This window comes from Pteronotus mesoamericanus, unplaced genomic scaffold (assembly GCF_021234165.1).
Source record: "Pteronotus mesoamericanus isolate MK-2021 breed Mesoamerican mustached bat unplaced genomic scaffold, CSHL_Meso_final contig_78, whole genome shotgun sequence".
In the NCBI taxonomy this organism is placed as follows: domain Eukaryota; kingdom Metazoa; phylum Chordata; class Mammalia; order Chiroptera; family Mormoopidae; genus Pteronotus; species Pteronotus mesoamericanus.
In genome coordinates, this window is record NW_026555258.1 from 9,860,109 (window position 1) to 9,876,858 (window position 16,750).

At 37.6% G+C, this 16,750-nt stretch overlaps 2 protein-coding genes across 4 annotated transcripts in view; both read right to left on the reverse strand.

Annotated features, from left to right (window-relative positions):
* RABGAP1 (RAB GTPase activating protein 1) overlaps positions 1-16,750 on the reverse strand; it is a 143,611-nt gene that overhangs the window by 58,310 nt on the left and 68,551 nt on the right. For all 3 annotated transcript variants that reach the window (XM_054584410.1, XM_054584411.1, XM_054584412.1), the window contains one exon: positions 15,177-15,327. In XM_054584410.1, coding sequence (XP_054440385.1) covers positions 15,177-15,327 — 151 coding nt within the window. The remainder of the gene's footprint in view (positions 1-15,176; positions 15,328-16,750) is intronic.
* GPR21 (G protein-coupled receptor 21) lies at positions 601-2,022 on the reverse strand. The gene has a single exon (XM_054584414.1). It carries the CDS (start codon positions 1,648-1,650, stop codon positions 601-603), a length of 1,050 nt encoding a protein of 349 aa, XP_054440389.1. The 5' UTR covers positions 1,651-2,022.

Consider the following 16,750-nt stretch of genomic DNA (forward strand, 5'->3'; position numbering starts at 1 on the left):
TATTCTCTCAAGGGAATAAGATATAAAACACATGTATTTCTAAATGACAGTGTTGAAACTTGTAGTGTTCTACCTTTGGCATATATAAACAAAATTTTTAAAACACTGTTAATGCATCACTGTATTTTAATATCTCCTGTTAAAAGAAATCACTTGCATATGAAGCCCAAACAACTGGAAAGAACCCAGAAAAGCAACAAGAAAATGACTTTTTAAAATGCTGACACTTTTCACACCCAGGTTCAGTCGTGCCAACTGGAGAGGTGTTAGGTATGACTTTATTCATTTTAAATCTCAGAAGTGTAGTTATTTCTATGACATTACAAAAACTGGAATCAAGAGCAATCTATTTGCATGGTCCTGATTCTTCTGATACAAAAGCACTTTTTAAGAAAATCATTTCTGCAAACTTAGAAGGTGTTTGGATCGATCATTTGTTTCCTATTGCTTAGAGTCAAATTATTTTGTCCCAGATTTTCTAGTGAGCAAGGAATACAAAGAGAGATAAAGGATACACACACACACACACACACACTCTCTCTCTCTCTCTCTCTCTCTCTCTCTCACTCTTCCCGCCCCCCACCCAATATCTGAACTACTTCAGACATGGCATCCATTAAGAGGTCCTTTGTTCCTAATTGTGTAAGGGTCCTTAGCTATGACCTGACTCGCACAAGAAGTACACATGGCCCCTGAGAGGCGCTTTAGTCCCCTTTGGAAGACACTGTTAGAGAGACTATAAATGACACAGTTGCAGAAACTGTTACTAATAGCAAGCCAGGTGGTCAAGAAGGATGCGAAGCGGTTGCTGTGGCCAGTGGAGCTCTCCAACAAGAAGTAGATGATGTATGGCAACCAGAGGATGTAAAACACACTAGTAATCCGGAACAGGACCATGGCATAGCGCTTGTCAGGACAGGCCTGCACCTCCCCAGTCTCCCCACTCTGGCTGCTGAACCGAGCTTGCCTTTCGCTGATTTCCTTTGTATGCTGTTGGCAGATGCGAAAGATGTTGAAATAGGTGAAGCACACAATGAGGGCTGCTGGGGCATATAACATCATCACGATGAACAGGGTGAAGTAGGGGTCGGTGTGCCAGGACTCTGCACACCACTGATACACGTCGCCATGATATCCAGGTTTGCCCCAGTGGAAAAAGGAAGGCAGAAAGACCAGTGCAGAATACAGCCAAATCAGGAAAATACACAGGCGTAGTCTCCAGGGTGTAACCAGGCTGTTATAGGTTAAAGGTTTAGTGATGGCAATATATCTATCAATACTGATACAGGCCAGAGAGGTCATGGAGACGCTCTTCAGAACTGATACTATAAAACCAAACAACTGGCAAGTTAAGGACTCCTCTACTGGAAGCGGGTAGTGGAGGAGTGATAAAGAAGGAACCAGGCAGCTGACTCCAACCAAGAGGTCAGCATATGCCATAGTCTGGATAAAATAACTTGTAGTGTGGTGATTCAACAAAGGTGCGCAGTGAAATACAAAAATCACAATGATGTTGCCAGAAATTATCAATACAGTTAGAAACACAATAATCAACACTTCCAAAAGGCATAAATTGACAGTTTCCAAATAGCCAAATGCCAAGAGGCAAAAAGGGTGGCTGCTCTGATTACCATCCAAGGTGGAGTTCATCTTGAGCTCAGGAGTGATCTCTCACTTCATGCTGCCGCTTGGCCGCTGCCAACAGTTCAAAGGCGCAGCTGCTGTCATTGCGGTCAGCTCTGTGTGTTTGTAATAATGCCCAAGGAGCCTCAGTCCCCAGGCTCGTGATGCTGCTGCTCTGATGCATTGCCTGCAGCGCAATCCCCCTTTAAGTCCTTGGAACAGGGGGAGCCAGCAGCAGTTGTCTGGCCAGTCCCAGATGCGGCCACAGTACCAGGTTTACCGTACGCATAATGCCAGGGGAGTAAGGCCAATTCTGAGTGCAATGTCTTCAGGCCAATGAGGGTAGGGGGAGGGGCAGAAGAGAAGGGAAGAAAATTAGGAGCTTCAGCAGGAGTTGCAATGAGTCTCCTCTGAACAGCTGATAGAAGAAAAGGAGAGAGCATTTTATATTTTGCATCCCAATACAAAAATCAAAGAATCTGGCTAGCTGAGGCTGGTATCACCCCTCCCACTCCGTCCCACCCCACCCCACCCAGAACTACCCTCAGTAGCACCCCATGTAACTAATTGTCCTTGCTCTCCAGAGGAGGCGCAGCAATAGCAAGCTTTCATGATCAACATAAAACAAAATCAATCGTAGTCAGATCAATCTACCCCCATTATCCTTTCACTGGAGCCTTTTTGGGGGAGAAAAGAAATCCGCTTATTGCATGTCTAAAAACATTTTACTATAATTACCGTGAATAAAATAAGCTAAAATAACTTATTTTCTTGATCCCTGTGTAATATTTTGCCTCTTTGAAAACATTTCAACAGAATTTATCTGTCTAGCTCAATTTCAAAGTGTTACCTGTAATTCTGCATGCTGCAATCCAAACAAAAGCCACAAAACATCCTTAACAGAAAGCCTCGCAAAGCAGGAATGTGCCTCAGCCGGGTTTACTGCAGAACTGAGACACAGAGGGAGGGGATAAAGGAGTAGGAGGGGAAAGAGGGAGAGAGGGGGCTTGGGAACGAGAAGCGGCGGGGGAGGGGAAGAAAAATGCCTAAGCAGGCACACACACGGGCATCTTCAGCAGCTCATTAGGATTCATCACCAGATTTCCAGACTGCATAGTGGGGGACTAACTGAACACGCCTGCAGTGCAGGGTTTCAAAGCTGTTTCCTCGTCTGTCTGGAATCCCCCTTTTGGTAGATGAACGGAACTCAAACTGCTAGTAAGGAAAAGAGGTAGTAGATGGGAGAGTGCCAGCCAGGAACTGGACTGAAACACACTGCCAGAGGGGTAATGCAGAAAGGAAACTCCTATTTTCTTGTAGCATTTTCCCAAGGAACAAAGAACAACGTTAAAGCATGCAAGTGCATTACCAGTACGTGGCAACTGAGGAATTGTAATTCAGCAGCACATGAAGTTCTAGCCAGAAGGCTAAATATTCAGAATTAATTTCCTCTCATGATTCACTGGATATTGGCCAATATTAAGAAAGAGGACCAAAATAACAAGCATACTTAAAAATCAGTTTTTCAAGAGAAAAACAAAGAAAATCTCAGTCAGAATACTGCAGAAATAGCATACACACAGAAGAAAAATTAATTTCTCCTGTATTTAACACTCTCTTATAGTTATGAGATGCCATGTCTTGCTCTAGTTCCCTGAGACATGGTACACAAATACATAAAAGATGGAAAAGTAAAGCTACCATTTCTACCGGGCTTGAAAATTACAGGAAGTTACATGGTACAAATTAGCCTCTGTACCTCAGAATACACAATCTTGTTTGTGCCTACTTAAAACAATGCAAAGTGGGATTTTATTGTGGCTCTCTGACAACGTCATAAATGATAATAATTTTCAGCTAATTAGAAAATGTATGTTTTTATTATCTTTTCCTCCAGGCGTCTTTGGATTCTCAAGTCATCCTTCTAAATGAAGTTCCACAGACCCAATATTGCAAAAGAAAATAAACAAATGTTGGTTATTTGTAAGCATTCCAGAAAGTCTGCACACCTGGGTGGAAAAGTATGTTATGTGACCCAACTTGCATTTTTTCATTTGTTTCATACACATGCTTTCTCATTGCAGGCAAATGACCACCCATAATCAGAACTCAATTAATTACATTTTAAGATCTGAGGCACTACACTGACTATACAAAGCCTGGTAGCCATATTTGACAGGTCTTACTAGGGAATACGCAATGTGTGGCACAGTAAAAAGATCATGGCACTGAACACTCATCTTGTTCAAATCCTAGTTCTAAAACTTTAGCCTCTCTTAGATTCAGTTTCATCACCTGTATAAAGAGTATCATACTCCCTATTTCATGGGGTTGTTGAGAAATAGATTTACCACTACTTATCACATAGGAAGTATAAAACTTTATTTTCTTCTCACACAATGAAAATAGCCTGTGTTTTCCAACTCATTAGGTCACATTGCTTGAGGCTGGACTCCTGAACCCTGAAGTGCCCTCTCTTACTTTGACTGCCCAGTTCTTAGGCACACAACAGTTACGTGGATACATTGAGCTGAGCTCAATGAAGGGGCCTAGAAAGAAAATGATATGGCATCAATTATTCCATCTCCACATATAATTTCTGTGTCTGTGTCTCCAGCCATGAATTCACTCCCCTCCCTCTTCCATCTAAAATTTGACTATCACAAATCTACCACCTGGATGTCCTGTAGAGACTTCAACCACAGTGTCCGAAATACAGTTTGCTCACCAAATAAGCCTCTCTTGTTTTTTCCCCCAACATTTTCCCAGGCACTCAAGAATGAAACTAAGGAATCATCTTGACCACTCTTCTCTCCCTCCATGTACTGTTCTTAGGCACCCCACCCTGCCCTGGAAATCTGTTTCCACAACAGCTCTCAAATTCATGCCCACTTCAGGGTTTAAGCTTTACTTTAGTCCATCATTAAATATAGTCTAGACTTCTAGTCTTATTCATTTTTCTAATGTATTTTAAAAATATATTTGTATCTAGTACCACATACTTTATTTTAGTACGCCACTGTTCAAGAAGCGTCAATGGCTCCCTATTGCCTTTCCAAACTGATACCACGTCCCCCAAACACCTGGCCCTTCAGCCAAACCATCTGTCATACACTTCATTTTTAAACTCACATTTTTGAGGGCTCAATGACTATCAAATGAAAATGAGGAATGTTTTCTGAGAGTCACAGTTCAATAAACAGAAAAGGCACTTGCCAAAGTGAGGAGCCCAGGCTTTTCCAAATCCTTGTGAATTTGGGCATGCCGTTATTCTAACCCCAGGCTACTCGTGTTTGAAACTAGATAGTTATGCTGATAAAAATGTATTACACTGGCTGATAACTTGAAAGAATTAAAAATGTAATAAAACTATAAGCTGTTATATTATCATCATTAGTACAATAACTGGTCTTCCAACTTTGTTTTTATTTGAGTGAAATCACTCTTGGAGCTATAATCAAAATATTCATACAGAAAACTTTTTAAAAAAAGCCTGATAGCCACACTTCATAAAATCAGTCAAGAGCTAAATGTTTTGTTTTGAAGAAAAGTATTTTCTTCAGAAGGGGCAACTTATTAATGACATGGGGGCAGTAAGTCTACATCTGCACAAAAATGTATACATTCGTTTCCTTCTTAAAATAATGCAGCCTTATATATTTGATTTTTATAAAAGAGAGAAGTATTTCTGCATATATATGACTGAAAGAGAATACATTAAAATTCAACTCTAGCCCCTCAACTCCAGTGTGGCTCAGTTGGCTGGAGTGTTGTCCTGCAAACTGAAAGGTCGTGGGTTCAATTCCTGGTGAGTGCACACGCCTAGGCTGCGGGTTCAGTCCTCCTGGTTGGGGTATGCATGAGAGGCTACTGACTGATGTTTTTCTCTCTCTCCCTCCTTTCCCCTCTCTCTAAAAGCAGTAAGCATGTCCTCAGGTGAAGATAAAAAAATAAAACTCAACTCTATTTTTCACTGGGTGGTTGGATTACAGTGATTTTTTATTTTCTTCTTTATGGTTTATTTTATGAATTTCCCAATTTCTATATACTATTGCTACATATCATTTAATCAGTTTAAAAAAAACCAAACAGCCAAAATAATATATAACACATCCCTCTGGGTAAAGCTAACAAGAACACGGGGCTGCGAGATGCCCTGTCTGAGCCTCCCTGAATGGGTGATGGCAGATAAAGTCACCCACTTCATGGGGCTCAGTTCCACTTGTCCCTATGCCATCACAGCAACACTCCTTCAGAGTCACTGGCCCGCAGTTCAACTCAGAACGAACCCTCAGGGCCCTGGTTACAAATTCTTACAGAATTAGAACGGACTAAACAAGAAACTATCACTATTTAACCATTTCATTTCTGGTTAAGTATTTTCCTGACCTACAAAAATGGTAACTTTTATATATATGATTTGACCTAAGACTAAAAAATTAAAATAACAACGGAACTAAAAAGAAAATAAAGAAGAGAAAGGAAACATGAAACAAAAAAGGAATACTTTTTATATTACATATGTCCTTCTTCCAACTTACTCAGTGGCTTAACTATTTGTTATGCACAAGGAAATGTCAATCTCAGTTCCTCAAATTCATCAGATTCACTTCTGGGCACTGTCACTTATTATTAGGTAAAAGTGAGCTTAAAGTGTTTATTTAATTAACATATTATTTTAGTGCAGCAGATGGGGGTGTATTTATAGGAACATTATTACAAAACCAGTTTGAGGTACTCTGATTCATCCTTTATTCCTCCCTCCTCATCTCCCACATTCATTCAATCAAGAACTAAGGATTCTACCTCTGAAATTTCTTCAGAGTATTTTTCTCTATCCCTTCTGTGACTACTCCAGTCCAAGTCACAATCATGTGTTGCCTAAATTCCTAACAGGTTTTGCTACATTAATCTTACTCCATTCTAACTCCAGTAGCCAGAATTATCTTTCTAAAATTAAAAACGGTAACACAAATAATAACAATAACTAAACAGTAATTCATACTTACAATGGTCATTATCTATGTTAATTTTAACTCTACAAATAATATACCATTATCCCATTTTACAGATAAGAAAACAAAAGTCTAATGTTAAATCACCCACTGTCAATGGCTTGAATGCAGAAGAACTAGGATTTGAATCAAGACAATTTGTTTTTAGATGGACACTCTAAACCAATTTGCATACTGCCTTCCAAACCTGACTATATCATCTGCCTGCTTAAAAAGCTTCAATGACTTTCTACTGCCTAAAATCTTAAACATGCCTTGTGTAGGCTTTTGAAGATCTGGTCCCCACCTACCTTCTCTGGCCTTACCTCCTTCTGCACACTATGAAATTGCCACGCTTTCTCACCCTTGAGCACATGCTTTTCCCTCTGACTTTTACCACCACACATGCCATGCAGCACGCCATCTACCCCAAAAGACCTCCCTCCCTGGATAATTTCTGAACAAGACATCTTTTAGAACTCTTAGATGAGAAGTTTTTCGTGTCATTTGCCACACAGCAATACGTATGGCTCTCATAAAACTCTATTGTAATTGGTCAGTTAACTGCCTATTTCCTCATTAGATTGTAGACTCCCCAAATCAGGGAACAGGATTATTTTATTCATGGGCATATCCGTAAGACCTTGCACAGCAATGGCAAAAAGCTGATTTTGAAATGTACTTTTTTCCCCCTTGTTTTTTGTAATTTTAAAAGGTATTTTTGACTGAATAACAAATCCCTAATAAAACAACAAGCAATTCTGTTTTTAGATGGAAAAATCTTTCAAGTGAAACCCTAGTTTGATAACTGTTTAATTCGCATTTAATTATTAGGTTGATGCACACGAAATTACCTACTATAGATCAAAAACTGTCAGCAATTTTAATAGGATCAAATTTATGTTTCTAGTCTTGTAATTTATGAAACATTTCTAACTCTCTGATCAGATATGACTTACAGAAACTCACTAGTGAAGACACGAATTTACAAATACTTAAGGGGACTTAAAATTATTTTCACAAATAACAATCTGAAGAAACCTTATCTTAGTCCACCTGGGCTGCTATAACAAAAATACCACAGACTGAATGGTTTATAAACAACAGTCCATGGGAAATAAAATGTATTTCCCATGGTTCTGAAGACTGGGAAGTTCAAGGTATTGGTTGAGGGCTGGACTCAAACACACTGATTTTCCAGAATGTTAAAGCTTAAAGAAAGATCCACCATTTACTTTAACATCCTCTCTTCAGAGAAGGGGAAATGAATGGTCACAGGTGCAGAACCTCATTTGGGGTCACATAAGCTAGTGGCAGAGCTAAAACTGGCACTCAGGCTTCCTAACTCCATGACCAGTGTTCTTTTTACTAAATTGACCACCGTCCTATTTGGTATTGACAGGCAAGTTCTCATGATTAAGTACTCTGAATCCCTGACTCCAAACCTACCAAAGAGATACTTTTAATTAAATACAAAACAATGTGTACAGTAATAAAATACTATGAGGTATATTTAAGTTATCTTTCTAGATTGGAAAAATGTGGCTGGGCCTCCAGGGCTTCCCCTGGACAATTAGAAATGTAAATATTGGTTATGTAGTTTACTTTAGGTTCTATATAAAAATTTAAAAAACATGGCAAAAGAGTCTCAATACTAAAGTTTATTGCTAAAATCACTACAGAAAACAATGCATATAGGTTTCAGAAAACACAAGGCTGACTGAATGGAAGAAAAGAGAAACATCAGAATGCGAGGTCTGTCCAGAAGGTATCCAGCCATGTAATATGAAAAACATTTATTGAAGAAGATACAAAACACAAGAAACATTGTACATAGGACAATGACACCTCTGTCCCCTTCAAAGCTGGCATCTTGGGACCTCACACAGTTCTCCCAATCACCATCAGCTGCTCCATCGTATTTTCCTGAATCTCATCGACAATCTGAAAGTTCTTCCCTCTCATAGGTGATTTTAGTTTGGGGAAAGGCCAATAGTCTTAGGGCGCCAAATCTGGGCTGTAGGGGGGCTGAGTCACCTGGGTGATTTGATGTTTCACCAAAAATCTCTGCATGAGATGTGATGCATGAGCGGGTGCGCCGTCATGAGGAGGCTGCCAATCACCAGTTGCCCATAGCTGTGGCCTTCTGAATCATCCGAATAGTTTCCATGTAGGAATGTTCAGGCTTAATGCAAAATTTGATGCAGATCTGTCGCTCTAGTTGCTCAGTCACGCATACACATTCCAGTCTACTCTCCTTGGCTCCAGGTTACATCGATGTTGCACAAACCATTCTCGTTATATTAACAATGGCTGGACTTTTTCCGGACAGACCTCGTATGTTGCTATTTAATTACCCTATTATTATTTGATTTGTTCATTTATTTTTAAATCCTCACCTGAGGACATTTTTTCATTGCTTTCAGAAAGAGGACAGAAGAGGGAACAGAGGGAAGAGAGAGAGAGAGAGAGAAACACCAACTGGTTGCTTTCTCACATACACTATGACTAGGGATTGAACCCACAACCTTTCAGTCCACAGGACAAAGCTCTAACCAACCGAACCACACCAGCCAAGTGTATTTTATTTTATTTTTTTTATCCTCACCCGAGGACATGATTACTGATTTCAGAGAGAGGGTACTAGAGGGAGAGGAACATCTATGTGAGAAAGAAAAACTGACTGGTTGCCTCCTACACATGCCCTGACCAGGGATCAAACGTACAACCTAGGCACGTGCCCTGACTGAAATCGAACCTGCAACCTTTTGGTTTATGGGAGGACGCTCCAACTGAGTCACACAGGCCAGGGCATAATTATTCTACTATTAAAAGAATTCCTTAAGGCAGTTTTGATGTAAATGTTTGTACTAGGTAAAATAAATAAAAGGAACAGAAGACTGATTGACATAACGGTAAAAAATAACCCAAAGATAGAAGGGCTACAGGATGAATCTAAAAATTGGGACACCAAAAAGGTGCCCTCCATTCTCAACTCGTTTATTGATTCTCCAGTCATGAACAAATACAGGTCTTAGAAATGAAGGTAAGAGGAGCCAGGGAGTCCCGGTGGATTTCTTATTAAGACTTGTTTCACCTGCAGTTGTCCAACAAGTTCTATCTAGAGATCAAGGATGAGGAGCCCTTGGTTAAAGACCAAAAATCAAAGAATCTAGGAGTATTTTGTGTGTAGAAACTTATTCCATGAAGCCAAGGGTAGTTCAATATCAAGAAGTCTATCATATGTTGATAGATTATGTATCTATTCTATCAATGAATTAAAGAAAATCCTATTAAGTGCTGAATAAGCTCTGATTGAAACTCAGGATATTCTTAGTAAAAACTCAAAGCCAGAGATAGCAGAAAACCACGTAAAATAATTTACAAAAAACCCTCCTGACCAAAACCCCCCAAAATAGCATGCTTTCCAAAAGATTAAAAAATGAAAACCATTTTAATTAAAGTCAGGACCTAGATAGAGATGCTAGTAATGACCATCATCATTTAACGTTGTTTTAATGCTTCTAAGAAACACAAAAACAAAGTAAAAAAGATTAGTAACTTGCATAAACAGTGAAGAAATAAGTGGAACTGTTTTTGCTGCTTATATTAATGATGCCTGAAAATCAAAAGATGCTCGTATGAAATTAGGAGGACTAATCAAAATATCAAGAGGTAAATGGATAGAGGATCTTTAAAAATCAATGTCCATTTTCTACAGTATCAATTACTACCTAGAAATGGGAATTGGAAAAATATTTCATTTGCTATAGTAAGAACACTCTATGATAATTCTTAGAAATAAACTGAACAGAAGAGGCACAAGACATAAATGAAGGCAACTCTGAAGTCTTTATCAGACATAAAATAAGATCTGAACAAGTGAAAAAAACATATCACATTCTTCGATGTAAAATTTTATAACAATGTAACATATCATTACTAATATGTAAATAAATTGTGATTCAAATTAGAATCCTCTTATAACCTATGGTTGTGGTGGTAAAATTGGAGAAAATAGTTTTAAGGATTATATGGAAGTTTAAATATGCAAGAACAGATATGAAAAATATGAAATAAAAAACAGTGAAAAAAGACTTGCTTTACCAGATATCAGAACATAAGTCAAAGCCACTTTAACCAAAATAGTATTGGTATAGAAAAACACAAACAGATCAATAAACAGAACAATCTAGAACTCAATCCCAGTATCTATGAGAATTTCAGATATAACAAAGATCGCAGCTCTAGGAAAACAGAAGTAGAACACCTGGTTATCCATCTGGGAGGAAGTAAAATTGGACTACCATCATATGCCATGTACAAAAATAAGTTCCAGATGGATTAAATATGTAAAAATGTACCATATACAATAAAAACCTTGCAAGAAAGTCTTGGAAACTACAGTTACAAAATCTTGGAAACTAGTTACAAAATCTGAAGGTATGAGAGACCTTAAGACACAATATTCTATATAAAAATTGGAAAATGTCTTGTATGATATGAAACCATAAATAAAATAAAAATGTTTTAGGAAGATATTTATAATAAAGATACAAAGGATTAATGTACATAACACAGAGTTTCTACAAACTGACATCTAAGGAAACCTAATAGAAAAATGTACAAAGAATATGAAGAGGTAATACATGAAGAGCAAATCACTCAAATTTACTAGCAGTCAAGGAGCTACAAACTAAAGATAGGGAGGCATCAGTTACACCCACTGATGGCAAAAAATTAAATACAGTGATAACTGGAATATGGGTTAACATATAATTTTCCTACATTGCTGGTGGAACTGTAAACTATTACAGCCTTTCAGAGAAGCAAAAATGATATAAGTAAATTAAATAGAAAAAAATGAATACCAATTTAAAAAACATGCCACCCGTTGATCCAGCAATTACACTTCTGAGACTACTTCACAAAATTAAAAGATTTAGAATATGTGTAAGGGTGTTTATAATAAAACACTATGTAGAGGCTAAGAAGCAGAAGCAAGGTAAATGCTTACCAATAGAAGAATGGGAGATTAAAAGACTACTTAAAAACAAACAGATAAATATATAATCACATTTGTTTAAATGTAATTCTGTGTAAGTACATATCTGTATAAAGAAATTATTTATGTTCAAGGACAGACAGATACGGAGGGTAATAGAAAAGAACCAGTTTTGGATTCAGTCCTGAGTTCACATCCTGCCTCTATCATTTATCTCCTCTATTATTTGCTTACTGAAGTGACTGTAAGCAAATTACTAAGCATCGCTGAACCTGTTTCTTCATTTTTAAAACAGAAATAGTAATTACATCTCACAAGGATTTTCTTAGAATTAACGAGATAATGGATATTAAGTGCTTAATACAGTATCTGACATATACTATGTGTTCTAAACTGGGCAGTTATTGTTACATTTTCCCCTTTTGAGATGAAATAGCTAAAAAGTTTTCACTTAAAACAAACAGAGAGAAGAATGCCTCCAAACTCCACAGCTTATAAAAAATAAGAAATACCTTTAGACAATATATATCTATGTATATTACTGAAAGGTCACTTGTCCCTGGATTACAAAAGCCACATGGTAAAATTCTTACATATACCCCTTACAAGACAGGCTTGACAATTAAAGTAAAATAACGACAAAGGCTTTATCAGTTTTGTTTGCAAGTTAATTTTTTTTGGTTTTCACTCTATAAATCATGTAATTCTTTTCTCCTCCTTTAAATTTAGTCTTTTAAGAAGCCAAGCCAAAGAAAATCTCCAAGGTAATATTATATGTGAAATTTCAGAACACAAAACATATATCTGGCAAAGAACCCAACTCCAGAATAAATAACTTCCAAAAATTAGTAATATATACACATATAAGTATTATTGTCTATATGTGTATAATACTACGTATAATTCCTGCTGTCTTGGGCTGTTTGTGCTGCTATAACAAAATATTGCAGACTGGATAACTTATAAACAGCAGGAATTTATTGCTCGATGTGGTGGAGGCTGAAAGGCCAAGATCAGGCTGCCAGCATCGATGGGTCCCTGTGAAGGGCTTCTTCTGGGTTGCAGACTGCCAGCTTTCTGCTGTGTCCTCACATGGTGAAAGGTGACATGGGATCTGTCTGGAGTCTGTTATAAAGCCACTAATCCCGACCAAGAGAGCTCTGCACTCACGATCTAACCACCTCCCAAAGGCCCCACTTCCTAATACCGCCACTTGGAGGTTAGGTTTTAATATAGGAATTTTGAGGGCCACAAACACTCAGACCATAGCACCTCCTATATGTAGGAATGCTCAAAAGTCACTTTCTTTGTAATAGCTAAAAATGGGGGGAAACTCCCACAAACATTTATAATAGCATAATACATTTTTTAAAAGTGTGGTTTACGATGCAGTGGAATACTCTCAGTGATTAAAATAATGAAAGCAAACAAAAAAGGAGCTACTGATACAAACAAGTATGTGCTGCATGACTGTATAAGTGCATTTAAAGCAATACCACCTTGCATTAAATAACACTGTAGTGTAAACCAATAGAAAATGCTTTCACCAGTATCATAATGGTTAAATAATTGGTATTTTCTGATCATCTACCAGCAATTGGAAATAACATATACATCATTAGAGATCTTTTTAGGTTCTAGCCATCTGCATGATAGTAAAAGTTTAATTTAAATATAAAGCACATGACATCAGCACATATAAAACAATCAAGTATATCACATTTTGTGAACAGCTGATCTTTTAAGTGTCATGTAAGTATCAAGTTCCTATTCAAAAAAGGTATCTGCCTTGGCTGGTGTGGCTCAGTGGACTGAGTGCCAGCCTGCAAATCCAAGGGTCGCCAGTTCAATTCCGAGTCAGGGCACATGCCTGGGTTGTGAGCCAGGTCCCCATTGGGGACATACTAGAAGCAACTGACTGAATCTCTCTCACAGTGATGTTTCTCTCCCTCCTCACTTTCCCTCTCTCTAAAAGTAAATAAAATCTAAAAAAAAAGCCAAAAACCAAAACCCAGAAACTGGACATCACCATTTTAATGGAGCCAGAAAAGTAGAATATTTCATGTCATAATTATCTGTATGAAAAGCAACCCTAAAAACATTCAATTGGCCAAACATTACAAAGGACTTCAAAAGGGGAACTAGAAAGATACAGTTACAACTCAGAGTTATACATTCAAAATATGATTTTCCAATAAGGGGTACACCAATTAACGAAGTGCAGCTCTGCTGGCTCTACGCGTTATACCCCTCATCTTCCATTCATACTGAGCACAACGCTCGCTCTTCCATCCCTCTGCGCCTGAGAGTTCTCTTCAGGAACCCATCTTCAGTGTTACCCACCTAAGTGTTGTACTTGTGATAAAGACTCTCCTGTTCTCCCAGGCTGAATTTACCACTACTTTTGATGGTTCCAACTGTGCTCTTTCAGACTAGCTTATGAAATATGCCTACCACATGACAGTTAATTGCTTTTGTGTTTGACTTCCTAGCTCCAGCATTATGGTTGTAATACAGGTACTTAACAGAAGCTGGTTAAACAATTATATCAACATAACAGAGGGAATCAGAATATTAGTTCTTGAAAGAAAACATGTCTGTCTAGAAATAGAATGAGAAGAAATACTAGTATTTTGAGCAAATCAGTGTTATTTTCTGTAAGGAAAGATTCAGTATCATGTTCAAATGCTGTTCTTCTTGTCTAAAGTTTTTAAAATAAAGTTATAGAGGTATTATTCATCTCTTAGAAGGCACTGATACATTTTTAAAAGAAGTCCCACTTTTTGTCACATTGAAAAAGTCTCATACATTATTGAGGGTTCTGAGAAATTTATTCATAGGCCAGGTTTGGGATTTGCATACCCCTGGAAAAACTGCTTCCTAAACATAAACATTTCAAGAATTTGAGAAAACAAAAACAAAAATTAAAACCAGTAACATGGTTACAAAGGCAGAAAACATTGCCTAACCTTGCAGAAAATTATTTCAAATTCTTATATGCTTTTACAAGGAATAGTTTTTCTTACTTTGCTTGCAAAACCTTTAGGAATGCATGGACTTGAAAAGGGGATACAATAAAAAATGAGAATTCTTCACTTTAGAGAAATGAGCTAAAAGGAAATATGGTTTAAGATATCAGAACTACCAGTATGTTCTTCCAATTGTAGAAACTAGAAGTAGGCCTTACCTACCAAGAGTCCATTTCTGTGACATGTGAAAGGGATTAAAATAAACAAAAGAAAGTTTTTACACATTGCAAAGCACAACTGATATAACTAAAAATGCAATGGAATGCAATTACGGTTAAAAAGGATTTAGTAACACAATGGGGAGAGGACATCTTTTGCCTGAGGTGAAGTCAGTCAAGGAAAAAAACCTAGGCCTTCTCCTTTGTGCCAACACTAGAAATAACTCTGGGCTAGCAGTATAAAAGTTCTGTTCTTGTATTAGATAAAGGAATTATAAAAATTTTGGGAAATCAAACAGCCACAATGATTTTTTCATAACAAACTTCTAAGAGTATTAACGCTGAAGCTGAATTATCATCCCCTTACCTTTGTGATGAGGATTCGGTATTTTTCTACCAGGTGGTCGTTGTTGTGACAGCCTGCGAGCAGCTGCCAGACCTCCCCCCGAAGAGCTTCAGGAACACCGCTTCTCACCAAGGATGGCAACTGCTTTGGCCTCACACTCAAATTGAGATGCCTAAAAATAAAGCCATAATCCAGAAGTACGTTAAGAGAGGGATTCTCTAAGAGTATTATTTTTATGAAAACTGAATTAGTGATTTACAAAGACTTAATAAAAGTCACATACTAATAAAAAAAATAAATAAAGCTGTTCAATTAGATGTGGCCAAGATAACTATAGAAGATTGGGTGGAGGAAACGATTCTACAATCCGACTACTTCCTAAGTATCTTTAAATTATTGTTCTACTTTTTAAAAAAATAAAAAGCAAAACTGGAAACCAAACAGTTTTATGGTTGTGGCTTCTGTGAGATAAACAAAGCAAAATTCCCATCAGTGGGCACATAGTCAAAGATAAGAGCTTGGCCCCGAATCAAAATTGACAAACTGTGTTCTTATACGCTCTAAGTTAAAATAAATATCTTTTCTAAGTTAAAATAAGTATTTAAAATAAATATAAAAATAAATGCTTTCAGCAGTTTTTATGAAAGCGTCCTTCAAGTGACTTTTCTGAATGACTGTTGATTAAGACAGCTTCTACTATATTATAACATCAAAACAAGTTTAAAGTATTTCAGCTTCATCTATAAAATCGGAAAAATAAAACATCTTGAAATGTTGGTAACAACATAGAAAGTGCTTCTGCATACAGTCTTATTTGATCTTTGTAACAAGCATCTGAGGTAGGTGGTAGTATCTACAGTATTACAAATGAAGAAAAAAATTCAGGAGAGTCAATTAAATGATTGAGGTAATCCTCAAAGTCTAAGACTAATAGATGTTCTATCTGTTGACTCACGATTGCTTTGTGATTTGAAAGCCACCATTACTGAGTCAATAAAGCAGGCTTCGGACATGAGAACTCCGGGGACAACCGGATTTAAGCAGAAGTTACTGATAAAGAATGACCACCATCAAAATACAAAAAGGTCCAAGACTTTTCACAAATGTTCCCAAAATTCTAGCAGAATAATGAATAGTACATTTAAAAATGGTTAATTCTGTGATGTTAGTACCCTAATGAAAGCTATAGATAATTCAGTTTAGTGTTGTCTTTGCTTAGGAAAACACACACACACACACACACACACACACACACACACACACACACGCACGCACGCGCGGTCCGGCACAAATAATGTACCCCCCCGCCCCGACTTAAAAAAAAAGATTTTATGTATTTACTTTTAGAGAGAGGGGAAAGAGAGGGAGAGAAACAGCAGTGTGTGGTTGCCTCTCATGAACCCCCTATCCAGGACCCAGCCTGCAACCTAAACATGTGCCCTGACTGGGAATCAAACTAGCAACCTTTTGGTTCACAGGCCGGCACTTAATCCACTGAGCCACTCCAGCCAGGGCTTTTTTATTGAATTATTACACAATCTTTTATTACAAAATCATAAGCATGTAATTCTGTAATGTAACGTTAACATACTCAA

Coding starts and splice junctions, on each gene's coding strand:
- GPR21 (XM_054584414.1), bottom strand. CDS start 1,650: ATGAACTCCACCTTGGATGGTAATCAGAGCAGCCACCCTTTTTGCCTC.